This window comes from Brachyistius frenatus, unplaced genomic scaffold, assembly GCF_029030835.1.
Source record: "Brachyistius frenatus isolate BFR_SWC_R1_liver_20210118 unplaced genomic scaffold, ASM2903083v1 Contig_54, whole genome shotgun sequence".
Classification (NCBI taxonomy): Eukaryota; Metazoa; Chordata; class Actinopteri; family Embiotocidae; genus Brachyistius; species Brachyistius frenatus.
In genome coordinates, this window is record NW_027210653.1 from 1,989,314 (window position 1) to 2,016,112 (window position 26,799).

The 26,799-nt window shown below is 40.5% G+C and overlaps 1 protein-coding gene across 6 annotated transcripts in view; it reads right to left on the reverse strand.

The window, feature by feature from the left end:
- Positions 1-7,041: 7,041 nt before the first annotated feature.
- The window catches only part of LOC138624725 (sodium/potassium/calcium exchanger 2-like), a 46,454-nt gene continuing 26,696 nt past the window's right edge, over positions 7,042-26,799 (reverse strand). For 4 of the 6 annotated variants that reach the window (XM_069705166.1, XM_069705167.1, XM_069705165.1 and 1 more), the window contains 7 exons: positions 24,289-24,339; positions 21,135-21,233; positions 18,169-18,251; positions 13,318-13,452; positions 13,124-13,213; positions 12,556-12,722; positions 7,042-10,651 (listed from right to left, as the gene is read on the reverse strand). In XM_069705166.1, coding sequence (XP_069561267.1) covers positions 10,402-10,651; positions 12,556-12,722; positions 13,124-13,213; positions 13,318-13,452; positions 18,169-18,251; positions 21,135-21,233; positions 24,289-24,339 — 875 coding nt within the window. In that variant the 3' untranslated portion in view covers positions 7,042-10,401. The remainder of the gene's footprint in view (positions 10,652-12,555; positions 12,723-13,123; positions 13,214-13,317; positions 13,453-18,168; positions 18,252-21,134; positions 21,234-24,288; positions 24,340-26,799) is intronic. The other 2 variants (XM_069705171.1, XM_069705170.1) reach the window with 1 other exon arrangement.

Genomic DNA, 26,799 nt, shown 5'->3' on the forward strand with positions numbered 1-26,799 from the left:
AGATGATCACAGAATTACAGCTGTCGTAGAGAAGTGAATCATGATGGGGAACAATCACCAGCCAGCAAAAAAAACAACCATCTGTGTCCCTCCACCACAAGCGGAAAGCACTTTTGATAAAATCACAGTCCTAAAGTTTAGATGCTTGAGTGCTCTACTTGAATATTTCCATTAGATATTACTTTATACTTCTGCTTCACAGATTTTTTTTTTTTTTTTTGGAGAGAAATGACTCCTTTACATTCCTATAGATCCCGTTTTTAAAAGAAATTTTGATGAGCATAAGAGTAAACCAGTCCTTTCGAGTTGAATGAATACAAAAACCATCTGTGGCACCTTTTTACGTTTCAAGCGTGTGTGAGTTGTTAAAGAGACATTTGTGAGATAGTATAACTTAAAAACTGAGTCAGAGGTAAATTTATTTCCAGTGTTTCACGTGAAAAGAAAAAGGACATGGAATGTTTCTCGCTTCCTCCTCATTAATCATTTCACATCCCCTCAGATTTGTCGGCTGACTCTTCACAGGGAGCTCGGCCAATGGGTTGGGTTGTACATGACTGTAGAGGAAGCTAAAACACCACCTTAGCTATTTGTAATGTATGATCATGTAATATGGACCATAGGGCCTCATAGGCACTATTTTTCTGCAGGGCAAGAACTTTTGCTTTTCATATTTGAATTACATTTTGCTGCTAAATCTTCGGGTTTTCAATGCAGGGCTTTTTCCTGTGTTAATACTTCATTCACCTCAGCCCTCTACAGATGCTGAACAGACCATCCAGCTTTATTTGTCCTTCTATCTCAGCTACACACAAACTAAACAATGATGGCAGGTTTGTTGCTCAGTTTCAGTTATTGGGAAAGAACACTTAGCTCTACGTCACTGATCACGTTTTTTGAAGTCAAGTTAACGTACCAAGTCAACGTAACATCGAGGCTGATGAGCAAGACGCAATTGTCTTTTCAAACAATTTGACAATCCCTCAGTTGACATTTGCACATTTGGCATTGATGACTCACTTCCAAAGGTGCCGACTCCAGCCACACCTGTTAACTCCCACAGAGCAAATACTTTCAAGTAAAAAGACAATTGGAGGACCTGTCACGGTTGATGTTTCCATTACGTACAGAATGCATTTGTTTATCATGGTAACCGCACTGTAAATACAAATTGTAGGTTGCAATGTGAAGAATTTTAATTTGTCCCAACAGATAGGCCCATTAAGGTGAAGCTGTTTTAGACTAACATTGAAATGGTTATATGAGATCTTCACTACCAGTGCAAGAATAACAGGAATTACAAAGTATATACTTGTCAAAACACGGCATTGTAATCGGATATCAGATGCCATCACTGAAAAAAAACACGTAAAACATGTAGCCACAGTCATGTGCCACGCATTATGAACACTAAAGCACGTTTGAAACTTTGTCAAATTAATTACTGAGCAGTCAGAAGTCATAAAGGTAATAGTAACAGCTGGGTATCATAAATTGGATATTCCAGGACAGATGTTCTCATACATGATCTAAAACAAATGGGAATCAAGCAGAAATATTTTTCATGAGAAAAAGACGGAACTTCCAACAACAAATATGGAATCAACATTGAGATACGAGCCAGTCATATAACACATAAGACACATATTGTAAACATACACTTGTGAGGAACCCTCTGTATTCAGGGGATTGTGACCTTGCCCATTACAGATTGTGATTTCAGAAATATGTCTCAGTAGAAACTGAATTTAATTAATTTATATTTGAATTTGAATTGCGCAACTTGAAATTGAATTTTTTTTTTTTTTTTTGAGTTTCAATAAACTCGAAACGGAATGATCAATTTAGCATTTGAATGAATTTGGTCTGAAATTCAGTTCATGAAATTCAAATTCAGTTCGTGTCTCAAACATCCGGGGTCTTTGAGGAAGAACCATCGAGTGCAGATATACAGAGCTTCCGTTCACAGCCCTGCGCCCCGCTGCGTTCTCCCCTGATAGTGGTAGTGGGTCATTAAAGCACTCCAACACAACATCGATGCAGGCTGCTGGACCTGAGAAGCGCGGCATTGATATTAAAGCGTGCTGTTTCTTTGCACTCTTTGCAGTTGCTTCGTTGGAGACGTGGCGACTTTTCACTGCAAGCCGTTTGTTTATCTGGGGAAAAAAAAAAATAATAAAAAAAATAGTTCACAAATGTTAAGGGAACTTGCTGTACTTTCTCCTTATTTGGTGGTTTTCCACAGCTTGTGACTCAGTTTAAAAATCTCACAATGACATAGCAATGCTGGTCAACTTGCATGGGCATTATTATGCATCATTTTCCCTGCGTTGCTAATTAAAACTCTCAGACGCTCCCCGAGCTGAATCACACGGCCACATGTGCAGCAGTTACAACTCCGATCAACACAGTCCCTGCTGTGAGTCATCGTACGGTCTCACGTCCACTGAGGCCCCTTTTTTATTTTTATTATTTTTTTTAAGAGTCATGAAAATAACTCCCGACATGATCCCCCACCCCCCCAATCTAAACAGGGCAGTTTTGGTGATGACTCGCCTGCGTCTGAGATATTTTGAAGCTACTCTCTCCCTCTGTAGCCAAAGTCTCCCTCAAGACAAGCCTCTGCTGCCGCGCTCGTAACAGCATCAAAGTGAGTGTGCTGGTTCGGTCTGCAGCCTCTCCTCTGAGACCAATCTTGCTGAGTCAAATGCAAGCACACCCTGTAACAGCGAGCAGATGAAGTCACTGGGCAAAGTCTGGCCGATAGTAAACGGGACAGGCCGCCCTCTGTGCTACTAACCTTGTCCTCAGAGCATGTGGAGTTTATTAACTGCTGGGAAGTGAGCGACCGAGTGAATGTCGTGAAATGTGAATGGAAACGGAAAATCCCCACAGATGTGATTTGCCTTTTTTTTGTTTTTTTTGTTTTTTGACTGTCTTTTTACAGGCTTGTTTACAGATTCATCAGGTAATTAGCACTATATATATATATATATATATATATATGGTGCTAAATGTAAAGTGCTTTTGGGTCCACATTTTTGAAGTTTTTCTTGGTTAAATTTACAACAACTGACCATATGATATGAACTGACACTGGTGGCAGGACTTTCAAAACAGCACGATTCGTATTATAATACAGATTTTTTTTTCATGGCAGTGTTTTGCTTGAAACGTTCCATTAAAATTTGAATGTTGGTTATTTCAACCTGTTCGTCATTTTTTTTTTTTTTTTTTACATTAAGTTAATCTCATTCACATTAATGTCTGCAGAAAGATGTGATTCATAACCACGCGCCTACATCCAGTTTTAGTCAAGGAACTTAGGAGCTTTAGCTCTAGCTCAAGTGTAAATATTTTGATGAAATGTTCTTTTAACATTTATCACCAATTTATCATAAAAATCCTTCACAGGCCCATTAATTCTATTTTCAATACTGATTTTTGCTTCTATCTTTAAAGTGTAAATGGTTATTTTGCCACATAAAATGCCACTTCTGATTTTGTTTTATATGTTACTATACTAGTATATAACTATACTATTTATTTAATATAAATATTATGCTGTCTCCCTAAAGCCTTTGACAGTATCCATGAACCCACCAATCAAATGCATCTAACTGTGACTTCCAGCTAAGCTTTAAAAAGCTCTTGTTTCCATGAGTTCAGCAGACTACCCATGGCATCATGTCTTTCAAGCCAAAGTGTCATGTATATCCATAATTTTTTGTTGTTGAAATTGTCATGGCTGCAGTCAAAAAAGTGCTGCAAGGATTAAACCAATTGCTCTCCTGGGGAACGCTGATGATTTATCTTTTTACACACTCAAATTTAAGTGCAAATTATTTGTGGAAATGACCTCGGTGATGATTCGGCTTGACTCACCGCAGCTGCTGCAATGGATGCAGAATCAGTTTCCAGAGAAAGGTGTAGGAGGAATCGCTAAAGAAAATATGGGAATACCTGGCAGATATGAGCTTCTGCGGAAAGATAACTGAAAAGTCATGTAAACAAACAGATTCCTGTGTAGTTGTGGTGGGTGGGGGGTCTGAGGTTTGCCAGTCCAATTTAATTCTTAAAAATGAGCTTTGAATATCAGTGTGACGAATCAGCCTGTGGGGAACCGATAAAAACACTTTTCTTTGGCAGGTTAGCACGAACCAACGGGGGAATTTCGGTTTCCTGGTAATTATTACAAAACAAACAGTACTTTGACATGTCTCACCATAAAAATGTAATACCATTACTTTGTGGAATCTCATGCATGTCTTATCAAGTTTAGAAAACAAAAAGCTGGTGCAATCGCACCTCTTTTTTGAAATCAGTATCTCACCAGAAACTGTATGTTTGTGCCGATGGACTGTTTTTTTTGTTTTTTTTAATGTCTTATCACATGCAACCCTGGTTGGGCTTACAGGATGGCCTAAAAGCAGTATAGGGCTTGCCCGGGTTTTCACATTTTTGCCTCAAGATGCCAGTTGTGAATCAGATGTTGTGTGAATGATGAACACAAAACAAGTGTATTTTTCATCCACAAAGGCCAATTTCATACACACGGAGACTGTATCCACTCCATATTGGAAATCCTCCTCTTTATACCTCTCACAACACAAATCCTCATAGCAATGCTTTCGTAAACACAAATTAAGGTTTTACCAGATGGAATTAACAAGGTGGTCAAAGAAACAGGAGTTTGATTCAGGGTGCATCTGTCTCCAGTTAAACTGAACTGGAAGAGAAATTAGAGTAAAAAGAACTATGAGTCAAATTCTATAGAAAGACAAAAGTGATGTAATTCAGTAAAAACCTTTTCACCCTTCTGTTGTCCTCGGGTCAAAATGACCCGCAGCTGTGTTCAACCAAGTTCTATTTTATTTCTATATTTTTATATTTTTTGGGATCATTGGTCATCATTCTTTAAAGAAACCCTCACAGCCTCCTTGTCACCAACGATCCCCAAAAAATATGAAAATAAAATAGAACTTGGTTGAACACAGCTGCGGGACATTTTGACCCGAGGACAACACAAGGGTTAAACTGCTGGAGGAGAGTTTTGGGTGGGTGTACTATCGGGACTGCATCAGTGATGATTGCACCATTAGAGCGGTTAGTCACATGGAGGCTTCAGGGTTTGAACATGAGAGGGCGCCATATTCCACAGCTTTTGCTGAAACACACAGGATGGCACCACATGAGGAGTGAAGTAAAGCAAATCACTGCTCCTGTATAAAAGATGAAACACTGTTTGGTGTACACCCCTGGTCCTCCTCCCCTTCTTTTACAGTGTGGATTTGAGATATTTATTGAAGCCGCTTTCACACAAAAGTGTCGGTGAAAATCATGTTTTTCATTGCAGCGGAATTGAAGGAAAGATTATTCTCGGCGAGTATTCACAGAGACAACTTGAATTTATCCTCACTTCCTTCATAGGAACTGAAAGGCAGCAGCACGCAATGAAGAAATCAAGGAAGCTTGCAGGTTGACAAACAATGGGGTGCATTCTTTTACCAGCTGCAGGAAGCGTTTGGAGCCTTGTGTCAAATTCAAATTCCTGAAGCACATTTTTAAGTGACTTCGCACTGATGGCAGGTAATGCGAGTGTATGTACTGTACATATGGGCCAACAGTCATGTGACTTTTTCATCATGTTTGAACAAGTTAGCATTTAAACCTCTTTGAAACAGTGCATACAAATAAAGGTGATTCAAATAAATGACATCAAATTGTTATGTAGTCATTGTCATTTAATAAATAAAAAAAAACAACCAGATCAGTCAAAAAGTAAGTACATGCCTAAATTTGCCACTCCTTCAAAACCATAAAATTTTAATCAGGCATTCTGGTTTATATAACAATGATTACATCCTCCTTCGGGGGTGACGGGTGGAACCTGTCTTTTTAAAACCTCTGACATCGAGGATCTGCTGTTCTCTTTGCTGCTACAGTGTATGGTGTCATCATGCCAAGCTCTAAACAGCTCTCGAAGGCCCTCAGCCTTCTACTGTGAGAAAATAATTTACAAGTGGCATAGATTTTCAACAGCTTTCAGTTTTACTGGCCACTGCAGCAAATTCAGCCCAAGAACCCCAACATTTCGTCGTGGGATCTGCAGGTAGCACTTTGGTGTCACACTGCAATTAAAAAGACATGAGACACATTTCTCCTGCATGGAAGGCGAGACAGAAATAAGAACTTCAGAGCAAAACTGAAGTTTGCCAATGAAAGTATTGGCAAAGAGCAGGCTTTTTAGAGTACTGTGCTCTGGACAATCAAAGATAGAGTTGTTTTGCCACAGTGGCAGTGGACATGTTTAGCACAAACAAAAGGCCGAACCTCATACCCGTCGTGAAGAACGGTGGCGGAAGTGTTGTGGTTTGGAGCAGCTTCGCTGCCTCGTTGATTGCAGTTTGCTGTCTGGGATTCAAGAATGAACTCTGCATCATATCAAAGAGTGCTTGAAGATAATATGAGATACTATGAGACAGCACAATGATCCCAAGAATGCAGAAAATGTTCCAAATAATGGATCAAAAAGGAGAAATTGAGGGTCATGAAGTGGCCGAGTCAAAGGCCAGATTTGAATCCCATTGAAATGATGCTACAACAGGCAGTTCATGCAAGAAAACCTTCAAACATATGGCAACTGAAGGAATTTCACAAGGAAGAGTGGTCAAAAATTTCAGCAAACCAATGCCAGAGTTAGTTCCTCTAAAATGGGGAAAAAAAGCCACTGACACCAGGGGTGTACTCACTTTTCCACTGAAGAATATTACATCTATAGACACTTTTTAAAAATAATTTATTAAAAAAGTAAACTTTTCTTATGGTGTCATTAAAGTACATCAACTTTATTTGGAGGCAAAGAGAAAAAAAACATTTGCTTGTTCAAATATGTAAAAAAAAAAGCCAATAATTTTCATGGGATGTACTTATTCTTTCCACACATAAGAAAATGAGCTTTCAAAATAATTACTGGCAATCATAATCATATGCGATTTAATGCTGAAGCTTCTCACAAATGTATGACGACCAAACACACCGTTGCATATTTGAATTAGCATCTTTATTTGTTTTTATTATATACTTTGTGTTTTTACATAAAGAGACATATTTCTTTTACACATATAGATTATATGGTTAATTTGTATCTGTATATATGTACACCTTAAATAAATCTTACATTAACACCAAGAAAATAAAACATTTACAGTGCAAGAATGTTCCTTAGTGGTCAACTTTGACGGTTTCCCCCGGGTAAACCACAATCAATGCCAAGCTCACGTGCTAAACCGCTTTGATATATATATTTTTGGTTTAATTGTTTCTTGAAATTTGTTGTCTTGACAAGAGGGGTGTTGTTGGCATTCTTGCCTGCAGTTAGACGAGATTGATACCAGTATCATTTCACCCGCAAATACCTAACTTTAAATAAGCAGAAAAAGTGGCAACGAGATAACGGTTAGCTTATTTTTGACCCCACATAACCCACAACTTGTCTTTTTTTTTTACACTTTGTTTTTGTGTGCTGATTAAACAAATGACATATAACATCTTTTTTTTAGTGAGTAGCTGGAACCCTTTGGACCTTTTGACAGAGTCAGGCTAGCAAGTTTTGAGCCAAGCTCACCTTCTGCTTCATATTTAGGCGACTGCACGGGTATGAGAATGGTCACCAACGTCTCGTCTAACTCTCGACAAACAACTGCATGCGCCAAAATGTCAAAGTATTCTTTTAAAATAAAGGTTGAGAAGAAGCCAGAGGTGTGGTGGTCACATTAACGAGGGTGTGGTGGTCCTCTGAAGGAAGAGTTTAATGGCAAATGTGCACAGGAGGATTTCACAAAGTACATGACTCATCGCAGAGGCCATAAATTGACGCTTCGAATCTGGGTGGTGGAAATGTTCAAGAAAATCGAATATATGAGAACACACCACACATACCAGTATGGTTGATGCAGGCTTTCCAGTTTTGTTTTTCCGGTGCATTTGCCGCCCGTGTCAAATGTCAGAAACCGGCATCACCGAGTTCTACATTTCTTGAATCAGATGGGGCATTATGGTATTAAAAGCCCTAATTTTCTTAACAGGAAATGAACAGGCATGTTTACAGTGTAATGTATGCTAATCAGATGTGGAGAGGCCTAAAAATAAATGCTCCTGTTGTTTTTGTTCAATAATAGTATGATACTAAAGGGCCACCAGCTTACTGTACCTATGTCCTTTTCCATCCACTTTTACAAAAACTAAAATAAATACAAGTGAAGTAAAGTACATGTGTGAACCACTTGGTTCTTGCAAAAAACAGGTGTTCATATTTACAAAGTAAAACCAATGAGTTCTTGGTGTTTCTCTCTGACTGGGTGCATAAAAGTGAATGTATATAGTTGGTCTAAGCTCAGCTGTACAGTCAGTGGGTAACCAGCCCAAATTCCTCACATGCATTTTTCCTCACACATTCAGAGAATCTATTTACTATTATTTTACAGTTTACTCCTACTAAGCTGCTGTACAGAGGCTGTGTTGAGGTAAAGCAGGTGCTTCTGGCCAGCTCTAACAGGAAGGGGTTCGCTTCAGGAGAGATGGGTCGCCCACTTTACGTCGTGGGGTTCGGGACCACGTCGGACAGAGGACAGCGGGAGACAGACGCATGGGTGGGGTGGGGGGTGGGGAGTTCTCAACGACGACACACGCAATATTGCTGTTTAAGTCTGTGATTTCCACATTCTATGTAGCGTAAAGACAGATTGTGATTATGATTTCTTTTTTCCAGTATAAAACACAGATTGGTGTATATTTATTTGCAGTTAGGTGCAAAATACTGGTAGTATAACCTCTATTCATAGATAAATTTAAGGAATGGTCATTGTGTGATGACTCCGAATGCAGTTTGCACACATGCACACAAAAGCACCTTTGATTAGAAAAGAAATTGCACAAGTTTGATAGATATCATTGACCATACATGTTGACATTTTCTACATAGAGACCGAGCACTGGTTTGCATTAAGATGTTATGAAACATGTTTGAAAAAGTACATTTTGGTTGAGTGGTATTATTAACCTCCAAGTGTATATTCTTTTCTTTTTTGTTTTACATGCAATTGACTCCTCGAAACTTCTACCCGAGGAGCTTGACTAGCCGGTGATTTGAGCCCAGTTCTACTGTGAACAAAGCACTACACATTGACTAATCTAAATCAACCATGACGCTTAAACACTGTAAAGTTTTTTCAAATGTATTATTTCGACATTGACTTTGTTATGGAACTTTAATGAGCCTAAGTACTCATGCTTCCCCCCCCCACCCCACCCCACCCCACCAAGATATTGAAGGCTAGCATATATTTTGAGAGGCTAAGCTTCAGTTAGGCTTTTTTTTTCTTGCCTTTTGTCAGTCGGTGCATGTGAAGCATGGAAAGTTCTGTACAATCAGAACGTGCGTTTAGTGGCAAAAAGAGAAAACGGAGCAGATCGTCAAGATGACTCTAACTAATGCTGCTACAGTATATCTAATGCTACTTCTAATATTTCATGAAAATGAATCCAAAAATTAAAAAAGGAGACTCCTATGAAGAAACATTCGGTGCTGAAAAATGACATCTGGCAGGGAAGAGGGGAAGCTCTGGCTCATCATTCAGACTGAGCACAGATGAAATTGCAAAAAAAAAAAAAAAAAAAAAAGAGAATACCAAAGAAGTTCGTCTGCCCAGCGAGAGTGTCCCTTGTTGCTCAGGTGCAAAGCTCACAAGAGTCTTTTCACTCAGTATCCTCCGACAGGAAGCACGTTTGGAACAAAATATTCATCCACACAGTCTGCCATTTCTTCATCCATTTCTTCGTCCACATCAGCTGTCCTCTCCTGGCGACGGCGTCTTAAGTCTCTTGAACAGGCGTGTGCGATTAAATGTGTTCACAATTCCAGCTCAGTCACTCCACTTGTTATTCAGAGTTCCTGTTTGTTTTTGTTCCCCCAAAGTTCACAGGTCATTCTCCTCAACCTGCCAGGCGTAGTCTTGATTCCAGCTCATCTAGTGAAACTAATGGCATGCATAATACCTTTATATTTGGCATACACCCCCCCTCCTCACCTGCCAGTGAAATAATAATAAATAAAAATCCACTCAGGTTAGGGCTATGCTAAACCAGCCAAGCCAAAGTCTTGTGCCCTTGTTGGTTCTCTACCCCTCCCCGCCACCACCTGCTCCCTGAAAATATAAGTAGATTCCATATTTCTTCATATTTTTATATTACTCTCTTCTACAGTTCCTCTTCTTCTTCTTCTATTATTCCTGGTGTAAAGGATCACAAGGGTCAGGTGAGAGCAACAGCAGACGAGAAGGATGGTTGTGATTGGTGGTTGGGGTGGTGATGACGAAGAGGAAGTAGGTCCTTAGAAGGTCCTCAGACGGACACCGGACAGGTTATGACCTTGTCCTCCAGCATGACGCTGACCACCAGGAAGACGAAGTACAACATGAACATGATGAAGCCGAGCAGCTTGCTCATGCGCCACTTGCAGGCGGCGATGGAGATGATGACGAAGAGGAGCATGAGGAAGAGGAGCACGATGGCACAGAAGAGGCCGTTGGAGCTGACTTGCACCGGACTCATGTCGTTGAATATGGACCACATGAGCCAGGGGAACGGCAGTCTGCAAGTACACAAACACAAGTCACAATATTTTCTTTTACAAACCCACAAGAGGAGCGACGAAAAGTCAAGGGAACATTTCCGGATTTTGGTGCAGATAGACCCTTTAAAAGACACATGTCATACCTTAATTCAGTCATCTACCAATTCATGGTCCATGTAATTGGATTAAACACTTGTTTAGGTTTCAGGTTTTTGAGACAAACGTGGTTTAAAACGATACCCTGACAAACAAAACACGACGAGGAAGGAGGTTTGTTGAGAGACAATCTTTCTGGTAAAAACTTGTTTTCCTTGTTGATATCAGGTCGGTCAAAATCAGTTTTGTTTATGAGTAAAAAAACAAACAAATTTAACATCAACTTAGCAGGAGTGGAAAATCTTGTTTTTGCTAATTTACAGTGGCTTTGTTTCTCGTCATGTAAGGGCATGTATAGCTGTATAATAAGCTCTGACAGTGACCAAAGCTCTCACCTTCTTCTGCCTATTCAACAGCCTGCTATGTAAATGGTAAAAAATGCCTTTAACTTGCTTCAGTGCTGTATGAATAGATGACCAGTCATGTGTGTAAGACACATGGCAATGCACACACATCGCACTTCTGGAATGAACGTTGCACGATGTCTCATACTCACAAACCTGAATACCTCAAAATAAAATAGATTTAGGTCAATACCCAGAAATACCAAGGCAACATGACAAACTTCACACACTTCCAAAGCACCCTGTGACCACATGCAGCATCACTGATGGGTGTGGTCAGAGGTGCAAACACGACACGGTGAAACACTGCTTTATTTTTTTTTTTTAACCTATATTACTCTTTACAGAAAAAATGACCAAAAAAAAAAGATTTATCCATTAAACCAAACACAGTGTCATGTGAAGGAATAAGGAATTACGGCCATTTTACATGTAAAACTCTGGTATGTGTGCATCATCAGTTGGTTCTCTAACAATTGTAATTCATCCATCGTTACACCTAAAAAAAACAAGTGTAAATTTATTAATCTGCAGTGTTTAACAGGGTTATCAGCAACGAGGCATTTGAAATGCATTCAAGGAAGTGGACTCAACCTGAAATCTCAGCATATTTCAGCCTTCTTCTCTCAACATCCTGTAATTACTTTGGCAAGTTTTCACTGCGAGGTTTGACATAATTTCCATCATTGTCATTTCCAACAGTTTTTCAGGCTTTCATTACACCCTGAGCATAAGAGAAAAGTGCAAAGCCATTTTACTCAGGCCCTGACACTGAGGAAGGATTACTGTATTACAAAATCATATCAAATCAAACGGGACATTTTATTTGCAAGGTAAATTAGTTTCTTGCTAAGCTTATTTCCACCGGTAAAACAGATTAAAACACTACAAGAAACTAATCATGTTTCAAAAATTATTACGTGGTATATTGTAAAATATAGTTAACTGAAAACTGTAATTACTTGTAGGATAAAACAAAACAAACACCTTTATGAGCTCAGTCTGACATCCCGATGATGAACCTGCAGTGGACTCACTTTCTGTGGCTGTTTCTCAAAATGCTGCTTCATTTATCAGCAAGCAAACGATTAAAATAGTAGCTAGCATGTGACACAACAATATTAAATAATTTTGAATGCTGCCAAACCAGGAACGTTTGTCTCATCTGCTTTCCTCATGATAGTTTACTTTTTTATTGGAACAAAGTTGACCAGAAGTCCTCAGAATTAGCACGTCAGCGCAGCCCGAAAAACTCTTTTAAGGACGACCACCCATCTAAAGGAGGGGAATATTAAACTTTCAGAACAATATCAGAAGCTTTGATATTGTTTAAAATACAAAAAAAAAAAAAGTACTTCTTTTCTGCGTCACCTCAAAGCTACAGTAAATACAGTCAACTCAGACGTTGCACATGTGCCGTACCCAACAGTAATGTCAAAGATGTTGGAGCCCACGGAGCTGGATACAGCCATGTCACCCAGCCCCTTGCGTGCCACGATAACACTGGTGATGAGGTCAGGGATGGAGGTTCCAGCTGCTAATATAGTCAGGCCCATAATCTCCTCTGTAATCCCAATGGTATCTCCAACCTGTAAAAAGAAAGAAAGAAAGGAAAAAAAAGAAAAAGAAAACTAAGCTGTGGAGTAAGTACAACCTAATCTTTTGTTCCGGCTATTTTTAATTTTCTCGTGATGCTTCGGAACCGATCGAGGTGACAAAACTGGAGCTTTGACGATTTCTTTGTTTTGAACGAGACATCTGAAATTATTTAGGAGTGGGTGGATTATGGGACACAGTTTCATTATTCATACCAAGGATGGGAAATGGAGAGAACAGATGACTGGATCTTACTTTTGTTTCTTGGACGAGGATTATACTTGCTGCATATGAGGATGTTATTATGTTGTTGGGATCTGATGATCACATAACATCCCGCTCTTTTTACAATGTCATAGCCTGCAAAGTAAACAAGTCTGTGAGACGCGTGTACCTGATGAGCCCACCACACCATTAGGTAGGAGAATGCTGCGATCCAGCAGATGGCACCCAGGAATGTGATGGGGAAGAACTTCTTTGACGACTGAAGGGGAAAGAAAAAGGTAATTCAGCAGCAAGCACACACACAAAAGGACTCTACCACATAAAACTGAGGAACATTCTTGTTCCAAATGTTTCGCCACACACCGTTTTCCTGACGTCAGGCAGCGTTAGCCACAGGGGGAGGACAATAGGTATGATTAAGAGGTAGGTGAGGCGCTTGCGGTTGGATTCGGGCCAGGACAGGCTCAGAGGCTGGTCCTCTTCTTCCTCATCCTCAGCCTGAGAAGGGGAAATAGAGGGCATTAAGAATTCATCAGTATGGCCATTACTCCTCGAAACATGCACTTTTGTATATTTTTGGTCTGTTTTGCCATGTTTGGGTGTCACATTTGATTTAGCACTTGGAAATAAGTATAAGATGAATAAGAGGATAAACATAAATGGATAAATTCATTACAATCCAAGTGTCGTCTTTAGTGTAATACATTATCTCATCGGGATACACCTCTTGCAGTACGCTTGCTACACAACAACTTCAAGATGGACGGGACATCACAGAGGACTGCAGGACCTGGATGTACACGTGTCTTTGCTCTATGGGGACTTTAGGACAGAGGAGCCCGACGACTGTGATTTGGGAAATTGCCCTGAGCGTGAAGGGCTCCGTCTCACCAGTCATCAGGGCCTCATCACCGCCGACTGCTGATGGTGGCTGCACCGGCAGAACCCTGGGGTCTGATTGGACCTGTCACTGGAAATGCCAAGTGAGCCAAAGACCTCAATGCTTCAAATAAGCAGTCACCGTGTGAAAATGACACATAACTAAAGCACTGAAGTCAAAGTAGGCAAGAAGGAAAACTATGTCATCTTTTCATTTAGCTCAAAGTCATTGTGGTACTTGTAGACTGTAATAGTACGACAACAAAGCCTTTAGAGAGCAGAAAGATGTCTTGGCCCCTTCGTATCCAATTATACACATTGATAAGGAGCCATGGGCACCAGCGGAGAACAGGTCCACACATGCAGATCTGACTGCAACAGAGATGGCCTCAGATTTGCCTCATTCCCTTGTGAGAATGACGTTAGCAAGGTGCGCAAAAACAGTCAAACAGTCAGGCCTTATGCACGTCACGAAAAACGTCACAGATGCTGAAAACATTTGTTCTACAGTAAATTATCGTTTTCTTTGAGTCTTAACAGATTCAGCCAGGTCAGCTAAGAATGCCCACAGAGTGAGGCAGAAATCTTTAAAGATGGCTACTACACGAATCGTGAATCATATGGCGCTTATCCTGCTGACAGCTACTGCTGCTGAGTATTGCCTGGTAACCTTGGTAATCAGAGCTGACAAACAAAAGGCAGTGCTTGCATCACTTATGCTCAGCATTCGGATTTCTGCTCCTCTCCATATCCAGATGGCTGCATTGTTGTCCGTTAAAAGGCCTCAAACCGAAAACCTGAGGCTTTGTGAAGATCAATTCTGAACCACATCCATTGCGCAAGATGCAGAGAGGTGAGACATTTACTATGTATATTCTGCTGCCTTTGCAATATAGCAATAAAATCTTCTATCAACAGTGCACATAACATTGCTGTTTGCCTCGCAGCTCTTTCATGGAGGTTACCGTTTCTGGCTGACGCTGCTCACCATGAATGTGTCATTTGTCTATTTAGGATTTGCTTTCCTTGCTTTGTATGCTGAAGTACCCTGCAGAGCTGGTGCTCCTGACTCTAACTCGATTCCCAAATGCCAGCCCCTTGGGGGCTTTTCCTGCCCTGTGGTGCCTCAGTTGGTAACACTGCCAACTCTGTGCTTAAAGGCACTGACTTTTATAAGGCACCGTAGAGCTGCAGGGGGAGGTGTGACATTTTGCTAGTTTTTTTTTTTTCTTCCATGCTCTGGTACTTGGTGTGAGGCAAGAAGCTACAAGAGTTGAGATGGTCGGAAGAAACGTGTCGTCACATTTGCACAGCAGCAGTGAGGCTGCAGAGTGGATGTGTTTACGTTACTTTGTGGATTTGATCAAAGAATGGACCAAAAAGCAGCTGTCTAACTGCAATAAAAAAAAGAATTAAAAAAAAAGTCTTCTCTCCAGCATGACACGAAAAACACACAAGTTTCCAATGTTTACCACATGTTGCAACATATGACAACATGGAGAAAATATGTTTTCACATGGGAATCTACATGGGCATCATAGATTACACAATGAACTTGTCCCAAAACCACGTTTCCCAAAAATACATGTTTCACATGTGCATAATCACATGTGTAAGTGGTCACGAGTTATTGCACATGTGAAATTCGTGTGGGTTTTTCTGTAAGGGCAGAATGCACATAAGTTCGACACTTTATTTATGGAAGAAAACCTCAAATGTATTGTGTCTTTTTTTTTCTTCACATCTCTTAAAACCTCAGACTCTACACTCGGTTCTTTTAACTGTTTGACTATTTTTCTGACAGCAGTGTCCCATTTTTCACATGAAACAGTCATCTTCATGGATGCACCACTGTAACAGCTGCTGTGAATGTTTTTTTGTGGCACAGAGGCCCCATCTGGATCTGAACTGCTCATTCTATTTGGCGAAAGGAAAAGCACGTGGCTCCTTAAATCAGATGTTACTTCCATCCTGAAACCCATAAACACATGACACACACAATGTCTTTTTATAAATCAGTTTAGTTGTGACAGAATAGGTAGGATGAATCATAAGATCCTGTGGTTTTGATTTTCTTTGGTATGTTATTTAAGGGAAGTGATTACAGCAGCTTTACGATCTCATAAATATTCAAAATGGTCGTTGTTGAAAGCAGAAAATTCGGAATGTGATTTTACAGAAAGACAAATTGCTGTGAGTCATAGCCGGGATGTGTTCACCGTTCATTATCAAGAAATAGTAATCACAAAATTAGCACTAGATGAACACACACTATGCATATATACTATCTAACGTTGCCATTATTTCTGCCGTTTCAGTAAAAATGTGCATGTATGATACGTTTTGTCAGCAAGGCTCTCAAGCGTTCTATCAGGAAATTGTGCTAAACGTTTGCTAGACATTTTAATTTGACCTTAACACTCCCCCCTTTCCTCAGAAAAGGCATCCAGGAGGAATTGAACAATTAGTATGATGGGGCCTCTGGCAGCGTATGAAGGTGTGAGGTGTTTCCAGCTACTTCCTGGCTGACACAGACAGGTGCACTGTAGGACAGACTTCTAAAAATAGCAACATGCCAATAAGCATCCAGGTATTTCAAATTTAGTGAATCAGCACCAGGAAAAAGGTGTTTCTATTTTCCATCTACCAGGTTTTCTGCCTTCGCATCACATCAACCACAATCTCGTAATTTTTTGGAATCAAAAATTTGGATGTGACTCTAAAAACTGTATGAAAGAGGCTATTTATAGTCTACTGTATCTTACCTAGCAGGAAATCTGTGTGTAAAATGTTCTTTTTTTTTTAGTTCCAATAACAGTATCGTAGGACAGTATTATTCATAGACTGGGCTTTGATTCAACGAGGGATCGTGACAGATCCTCAACCTATTGCGGAGACAATTGTATGTAAAGCAGATGGTCACATGACAGTTTATATCGCAGAGCATTTACATACCTAAAGAACAGCCTCTGAAGTAAAATGTTAAGCCTAGAGAAAAATTACTGGGAAAGTGTGAGCGGAAAGCAAAAAAAAACATTTCAATACCAACACTAGTGAGGTAATATTTAGGTGTGTCAGCAAATTAAATTCAGTTTTTGATACTATTTATGGCTGCCATTTATTGTATTTACTCTCTTCTGTTACCTCTTTAAGCGGTTTGTTTACATTGTCAGTGGCACCTGTCATTCCTGGATGGATTCAAGCGGTTTGAACACGTGACGCAAGAAGCAACGAACTGGAAGGAAGTCACTTTTCTGAATTCGCTCAACCACATAATCTGGAAATACATTTGTGTTTAACTACAGTAATGTATAAAAAAAAAAACATAAGTAGCATGAGTTAGTTGTAAGTATTAGTATTATTAAGATGTTGTACCAGAGGTCACATGAGCAAGAACTGAATTCATAAGGATTATAACTATAAAAACCTGAGCGATTAATCTCCATGTGTTATGCTACGAAAGCAAATTATACATTTGCAATCCTTTGTTCATTTTCAAAATCTAAATCACATTTTTCAGCCCAAAAACCAAAATGAAAGTCACCATGTGTAAAAAGATGATAGTCGTGTCCGGTTTGTCTTGGGGTTTTTCTTGGTCATGACAACAGAAAGGGTAAAAATCCAGCAGGATGACCGACACACCCGTCTCCTCTGTCTGCTGTACGACTTTGAATCACCGCCGACTTGCCCCAGGACCGTCTGCTGGCCTGGCGAGTCGCCGCATCCCAGCATCATCGTTCATGCCAGCACGACAACTGCAGGTGCCATTCTGAACCTGGCTCTGTGTCACAGACACTGTGTGTTTGTGTGTGTGTGTGTGTGTGTGTGTGTGTGTGTGTGTGTGTGTGTGTGTGTGTGTGTGTGTGTGTGTGTGTGTGTGTGTGTGTGTGTGTGTGTGTGTGTGTGTGTGTGTTGAGGCATGTGTGTGAGTGTGTTCATTTCGAGCACCCAGCGGTGGGGAGCAGCAGGTGAATGAGGAGTGTGATTACAGAACTCAGTGGGAGGAGGTGGGTCGTTGGCAGGTCTGGCTGAAGATGGAGGAACTCGCCCGAGTGCACGCTGGGAAATTATCAGCAGTAGTGACCTGTGCCATAGTCGGTGCAACCTTTTGCATCAATCACACTCATGGTGGAACACAGACACGGATGAGAGGCATAAAATATTCATAAATGCCGCTCTAACTTTGATATCCGTCTCACAGGTTTGTCGCTTTTTCATACCTCGACCCAGTTATTTGAACAGCAGATGAAATGGTATCAACTGCAGCTTTTTTTTCCACATGCTGCAGTTGTGTGTGTGTGTGTGTGTGTGTGTGTGTGTCCTGAGATTTCTTACCGTCTCCCCCTCCTGCCCTGCAGTTCCATTCATGGGTGGGGTCACCTCTACTTCCACGCTGGAGCTGTTAGGAAGGTTCTTATCTGTGGGAAGATTCAAGAATAATTCAAACGAGAAGCTTTGGAAAGACAAGAGAGTATTAGCTGTTGTGATGTGGAGCCAGCCATTACCACTCTCAACCTTTCAAACTCTGCCAAACGCTTAACCGCATTTCATGGTGTATTGTTATATTTAGATTAACCCACCCAACAATATATACAGCTGTACAAATTAGATCCACCTGCACAAGATACAGCATTAACATGCTGCTTATACAGTAGACTTATAAAATGCCATTTTTACTTTTGATATTTACAGTAGTCCATTTGTGTGTATTGCTGTTTCAGTACTTTTACCCACGTAAGCTTTTAAAATACAGGCAATCGCTAACAGTTACATATTTTTACATTGTTGTACTGCTGCATTTATTTAAACCTGCTGCGCAGAGCTTTTGTTCTTCTGCCAGTGAGAGTATCCACAAAAACACTGTCCAATGTGCTTACGTCATTAGCTGCGCTGTATTTGACTTTGATGCTGCTGTTGCAGCTACAGAAACGGTGAATAAATTGTTTTGAGTGTCACAAACCTGTGAAATGACTTCATATGTTTCCCTATCAGCATTTTATCTATTCAGTACAGTAAAGTCTGGAAAATCGACAAGAGTTGCACGATTGAGTTATTTTATCCCCATTCAAGTTAGCATATGGCTAAACCAGAAGTTGGCTGGCTCGGCCGGCAGAAGTCTTCATTATCAACTTCATTCAGTATTATGTGGAATCATTTGGCAAAGGCTTGAATGTGATTGATGCTCATTTTATATGTAAAAGTCCGACACTATAGGTTTACAGTAAACTAATAAAATAATTGCAAAAATAATAAACTACTATAGACATTTTTATCAAGCAGGAACCAGAGTAGTTTCTCTTTTTTGCTTGGTAAATTAACTAAATAATTTCAGCACTAATTTATTGGCTGGATGTTACCGAGTCTGTGCTAGTGGGATATGACTAATATTAGTATCTTAATGACACTATTACAACACAGTAATACAAGAAACCCATTATACTATGCAGTAGTTGTAATTATTATTTATATTTTAGGTGGAAAGAAATATGACAAACCTAAATAAAAATGTCATACATGCATGGAGAGTTGTTGTCATATGAAATATGGTGATCTAAAAGTAAAGCAGCGCTCTGTGCATCAACATGTATGGGCATGTCTGAGGCTCATATCTTTCCTCATCATTTCGTGGTGGCTGGTATGGCTTCATTTCATTTGAGGCCAGACTTACTTAACAACCCTTATTAGAATACAAAGAGCCGTAAGCCATGTAATCGGATGATAAAACTATAATTGCTGTGGAAATTGATTTAATCCAAGTATGGTTGTGACACAATTAGAGAGATTCTCAGATAGATCAGATAGTGACTTGATACCGCGACGGTCCAACAGATGACCTCACTGCCTCGCTTCGATGCTGTGATATCACAGATAAAAATGGGATATGAGCGCCTCATACTGATACTGGCAGTAAATATTTTTGTATTAGACTAAACTTTCCAGACACGTGAGGCCTGATAAGTAAAGTATGCTGTGACGACTACCAGTCATGAATCCCGATTAAGAGGGTAATATGTTAATGCGGCGCAGTTAGCATAATTTTGCCTTGTTGATCAACATCCACGTCTCTCTTTGATTCTGCTGCTTCTGACTACATTGTGGCCATGAAAAGCGCTTCCTCTGGCCTCCCGTCTATTCTTTGGTCCTGTGCTCTTTGAAGTGAAAAACACAAATAAATTACACTTGGCAGTGACTGTGATTGATTTAAATACTGCTCGAAGACAACACTTGCAATCAATTTGGCAGTTCTTGATAATGTCATGCTTGTTTAACATCAGATGTGACGCTCATTAAATGATTTTAATTCCAAATTCTAATAAGAAATAGAAGTCATATTTAGTTGGATGGCAGTTTCAGCAACAAAAAACGGATTTTTAGAAATATCCATCCATCCATCTTTGAGCTCCACCCGCTTGTCCTTGAAGGTCATTGAGGGATGGAGCATTTCCCAGCTGACAATGGACAAGTTTTGTGGATAATCAGGTAACACATAATTAGAGGAATAGTTTGACATTTGGGGAAACATGACATTGATACCCACTCATGTTTGAACCGTAGACGGTATATAAAAGAGGACATAGCTCCCGGGCCTGAAAAGTTACACCAATGCTAAGTGCCTTAAAGTGCATTACCACCAAGGGCAACGCAGGGCAGGCTCTAAAAAACTTCTGGGTCCATAAACTTTCATTCTAATTCTCTCATGAACGAGTCAATAATTTTTTCGATAAGTCGTAATGGTTTCATTAGTGAAACACATTCCTTCTGATCAGTGTTCTGGCGGTCCATCTGAAAATAATTCTGTAATTAATTATATATTAGGCCTTAAAGAGCCATATATGGGGGGGATGTCTAATTTGATTGATGGGCCTGGGGTGTGGTCAGGTTTCCGCTATAGGTGGGTGAGTGTAGTTTAGAGGATTGTGGCTCAGAACATTCAGAGAGGCATTCTGGCCTGCATACCGGATGCGATTAGGTCATCCTGGTATTTTGAAATACTGCATTTGACATACCATGTATTGGGCCGTACTAAATATTTTTCTGGCATACTAAAAAGTATGGTAGTATGTATTATAATGCACAGGTGGTCACTTCTGGCTCAAAAAAACAACATGGTGATGGCTGAAATTCTGAACTCGAAGCTTCAAAATGGCAGTTCACAAAGTGGCTCCAGTTTTATATTCACTGTACGAATACAAAAAAAGGTATGAATCTTCCATTCAATTTACAGCAAGGAAGCTGATAAATATATTTCCCAAAATGTGAAACTATTCCCCTCATCTGAGGAATATCAAAGAGCTTCATACCTGAACGGCTTGCTACTCCGTTGGCCTTCTCACTGTCCTCCACTTGGCATTTCTTTTTAGCAATCTTGTGAAGAATGGAGGCCTTCTCTCGAAATTTACCTGAAAAAAGGAAAACAGAATAGAAAAGAAAAAAAAAACAACAACGACAGTGGTTAAACATGGAACAACGCGCTGCAAACCGCAGCATCTTCAAAGCCTCTCGACCAAATCCCAGTCACAGCGCCTTCGTTGTCACCTCTGACCCCAGATGGGTCACATTTCCAAAGCACAGTACAAAAAGGGCGGCGGCTTTACACCATACTGCCGTTGGAACAACACTGAGTCAATATGACATAGCATATCATATACTGATGATCCTGCAATGTCCCGGTCCTTGGCTGAGGCAAAGACGGGGAGAGAATCTCTTGTGAAAAGATCTGCCTTCAGGAGGTCAGACTGGGATCGTTTCAGATCAAAAACTCACAAGAGATGTCACAGGCCAGCAGGGAACTACAAGCAAACAAAGATTTAGCTGGGGACAGCAGATCAAAAAGAACAAATTTACAGGTTTAAGACATTGTGTCTGATTTTATCATTAGTTTATCTGTTTTATTTTAGCTTGTGAATAAATCAAATACTGTAGCCTGTGCTAGTTGGAGAATTTGGGTAGATGTACAAAAAAAAAAAAAAAAAAATTACAGGTCAATATACTTTTGCTGATAACATTTATTGATTCCATAAATCCATTCATAATGGAAAAACGATGCGGTGACGCAGTCGACTCTAACCAAACCATGACCTTGCAGCTTACATAATCAGAGTTCCCTCTTGTTATTGCAAACAGCGGCTCACGCAAAGCACTTCTGCCCATGTTGTAACGACTGGCTGCTGGCTGGCGGAACAACGACTTTCCATGATACCAAACGTCTCACACACAAAGAAAAAAAATATAGTACAAAGACAAGAAGATATATAAATCCAGATGCTGTAATTTTCTTTGAAACTTGTCATATTAGAAGTTTTTCATCCAGCGTGTTCTTTTGCTGCAGACCCTACTCAGCATCATGAATCTCAGTGCTGTCATGTATCCATTTTCACTTTCCCTGACCTCCTGTGCGTGTCTGTCTTTGCATGTGTGTCCACCTAATTGCAATCAATGCAATTTTTTTTTTTTTGTCCTTTTACGAGGGCATGGCTGATTTGTCAGTGCTTGACACAGTGACGCGTCAATACGTACTCCACCCAGCCATGTCAACAATGTCTGTGACCTTCTGGCAAAATCATTAACCACCCCAAGTCACTGCCGGCCTTGACTCCTGCCTCCTCTATCGCGCTCTACGTTTCTCCACCACTTCTGTTTTCCTCACTGGTACGTCTCTAGCAAACACCATCTTGTTCTCACTTTGTCTTCTTGTTGTTTGGCAACAGCCCCTCCCTTCTCTTCCTCCTTTTTTTTTTTTTTTTTTTTTTACACATACATACATACACATGCACACAAAAGATACACACCCACACACACACACACACACACACACACACACACACACACACACACACACACACACACACACACACACACACACACACACACACACACACACACACACACAGTTTACGGCACTTTTTCACAAGGCGGCGTCACACATTCCTCTGCCTTGACATCACTCACCTTAGCCGGTCAATGTTTGTTGGTTGTGTGTGCGGTGTGCGCATATGCGTGTGTTCATTTATGCAAATGTGGGTGACGGATCATCTTCATCAGGTCTCTGCTTGGGTGTACAAGTAGCCGGGGTGGGCTTTCTGCGGTATGTATTCGAAAGAAAATTAATTCATGATGAAGAAACCCACTCTGCCATGAGGTTTCAGGGCTAACTGTGAAAACACTTTGACAAAGACCTACAAAAACAGAGAGAAGGTACTACAGAAGCAGTAAAGTTGAAAAGTGCAAAGTTTAAAATTGTCTGCCTGGCATGAAATCAAATGGATTTCACTCGATCCTCCAGCTGGTTAACTCTAGCAAGAGTTTACTTTCTTTTTTCCCCTCAGATGCGAGTGCATTTAGCCTCTATCTTGCTTTGTTATGGGGAATATTAAATGGCTTTCAGTGGAAATGACATATTTCTATGTCATAATAAGTCTTTAAAGGAATGTGTATAGCTTCAAATGATGTTGAGCTCTAAAGGCAAAGAAAAAAAAATCGCAGCTAACAGTTCCTTAAAAGGTGGATGAAAGTGAGCACAAACACAAAAAACAAAGCCGATTATATACATTTAGTTAAATTATTTGGTATTAAAAACATATCACGGTCTTGATTATATGACTGGCCTTAATTTGTGTCATGTAAGAACCATTTTCTTTTTTCCTGTGAGGTCCATTTATGGAGCACACATCGTCAGAACCTCACAGCTTGTGTCAGGATGAAGTCTGCAGAGTCTTCAAGAATAACTAAGTCCAGCCCTTCCCGAGCCGTCTTACACAGCCGCTCATTTTCCCTGTCAGCTCTGGCTGTTACGCAACCGCTGGGTGGATGAGTCACTCCAGTTTGCCAAATTCAGCAACGAACGTCTTAGGTGTGTGCACCCGCTGCTGGTGCAAGTAGAACCTCCGAGTGAGCGCTGAGGCGTGAATGATGCATTTCTCAGCAACGCAGATGGGTAACAGGGGCAATGAAATAAAGGAAATGAAAAAGGAAACTTTGTGTCTTGTGTTTCCTGAATGTCGGAGAGGCGGTGGTGCGCTGTTCTTGTCTGTGTGGTTTTACCCAGCTGGCATAATAAGTGTCTTCAAATTCTCAAAGTATCAAACAGAAGCAACTTCTGGATTTCTTCAAAATATCTAATAAATAAAAATCCATAAAAACAGTACACACAGAAACACACGATATGTATGTACATATTCTCTGGGCAGAAATCAAAAAGAAGCCAAAAACTAAAAATGACAACAAAAAGTAAATGTTTAAAAATGGCATGGCCACTATGATTTGCACTTTTGTCAGTGAAATCTCAGAGAGGTCGTCAAAATTAAAAGCAAAACTGTGCAAACTGTGTGTCACAAGCAAACAACAACCAAAAAAAAAAAATGGGGCTTGAGGTGCGGTTGGAGATGGAGAAAAAACCAAGAGGGATGACAGAAGCCGACTCAAAAAAAATCAAGTAGTGAAAACTTTCGGGCTTACCTTCCTCAGTCATTGAGTGATAATATTTTAGTTTCCCATAAGTCCCAAGCTCTACAACATCACAGCAAAAGACAAGGGTAAGGCAACGAACACACAGAGAAAAGGAAAAGAGTGAACAAGACAGAACAAGACAGGTCCGCTGCTTCTACGTACATCACATACTGTACAAACACTCACACAGGCAGACAAGGAGTGACATCCAGAAAGAAAAAGTCTCTCTGAGTCATCGCTGCATAAGTGCAAAACAAAGCAAGGCTTGAATTGCAGGTGAAATACATTAAAGTCTTACAGTAACTCTGCTAATGGTACAGGTTGAACGGCGATTAGAGAAGATTTGCGAGAAAAGAGAGGGGAAAGGGTAAATCAATACGCCACCATTAAAAAATAATCAGGTTCATATTGGAAAACAAACAGAACAGAAAAGTCAGAAGAGAATATACTGGGTCAACATGCAACAAAAAGATGAGTCCTCCTCTCCTCTGCACGCAAGCTTATTCAAGGGCTTGATGATTCGGCATTTTATTCCCACAATGAAACTCAAACAATTAATTTGATTCCCTTACTGTAGCAGTTCTTCTTGTCACAGTAAATAGACGGTCAGCACATCTGCATGATGAATTCGCCGGGAATTCAAACCTGCAGCAACAACTGAACGTGAGGCAGCAGAACATGGGACACCGGAGCACGGACCTCTGCCGCCCACGCTGCACTTTGTCTTGGAAAAAGTCGCTCACAGCTCAGAGCTCTTCCAATGAATTACTGATGGAGTGACGACTCACTTTTAAAACACGGGTTTTCTCCAACGAGAGGTTTTGTCTGTGTGCTACAAATATGATTACACAATATGGCAGGTTGTTGTAACATAATGAGTGAGTGTGTATTACACTGCATAGCGACAGACAAAGAAACAGACAGAAAGACGGACGGACAGTCGGAAAGACAAAGAAACAGACAGACAGAGTGACAGACGGACAAAGAGATAGAGATATACAGAGAGACAACATGCACACACACACACACACACACACACACACACACACACACACACACACACACACACACACACACACACACACACACACACACACACACACACACACACGCACGCACGTACGTACGTACAATAAAATAATGTTTGAGGCACTTTGGGTGTTTACATTTATATCATTCCCACAATAAACATCTGCTAATACACAACAGACAAACATACAGGCGCAGTCATACAGAACTATGTTCAGCGACAACAAGAACAAGGAGTCCTTCATCATAAGGCTCCCACAGAGTCGTTATATTGACATCACAGTCTGTCTGGGATGAATATAATGAGACACACGCAAATGAGACAGCCTGAATACACAGAGGAACTGCAGCAAGTTCTCCAAGATGCTTCGAACAACCAACCTGCCGAGTAACTTGAAGTTTATGGAACTATCAAAGTAATAGTTTCTATTAAAATGTTCTGGTCGTTATAGCTGGTAAAGTCACAGTCATCACTTCAGTATGTGCTGAGTGTACGGACCTCATTGACAACATGGAGCCATTAGACCAAATCATTAGGGAGGATAATCTTGTTGGTGGAGTACCAAGAGGCTGTTTTGAACTCAGTAAATCTGTATTTTTTTTATTTGCTACACACACTGGAATAATCAAACAAACTTTATTTGAATCACTACTGCATATCAAATGAAGAATTTAACAGTCAAGATCTCTCTTTTTATACCTCTGATATTGTGCTATACTGCCTGTCAATGTTTTTTTTTTTTTTTTTTAAATCTTACTATTAACTGTACTAAGCTGCCATTTTTGGCCTCTTGTAAAAGAGCTCAAGAGATTCCCTGGTTAAATAAAAGTTAAGCAAATTGAATGTTTTTTTTACATTTTTTTTATTTGAGAAAACTGATCCCTTAACTCTGTCCACAAGTACAGATTTCTATTTTGTACATAGTAGGTGTATAGTACCATAAGCACAATGCACGCCCACACCCACATCCCTCAGACTAATATCCAACTCTGTCCAACAGTGGGCGACCACTCTGCTCGCATGCGAGAGGATTATGGTGCAAATCTCATGCCAAATGTGAGACTTGGCAGCCCTAAAAACACAGTCTAATGAGCTGAAAACACATCTCATTGCAGAATGTCTCGCTCATCTGCAGCACTCCCAGACAAGTGCCTCAATCCCATATGATTAGACGATTTTGGTTTGGAGTGCTCTCCTACGGCAAGGCCGGCCTCTAAACCGAGGCTGCTCTGAGGGCAATTATCCCGAGGCACAATCACTGCCTGCACAGCCGTCTGCTGCCCTCTGCAACCGGAGCGAGAGAGAGAGAGAGAGAGGGAGTGATGCTTGTTGTTGTTTACCGAGGGACCTCTTGTCCTTGTGGTGTGACCTCTAAACCTCTGGTGAGCCATGTGTGAGTACGTACGTGCGTGTGCATGTCCGCTCTCTGTCTGCTGGGGGTTGGGGTGTCAGGGAAATTCAGAGTCTGTGCAAAAGCAAAAAGGCTTTTA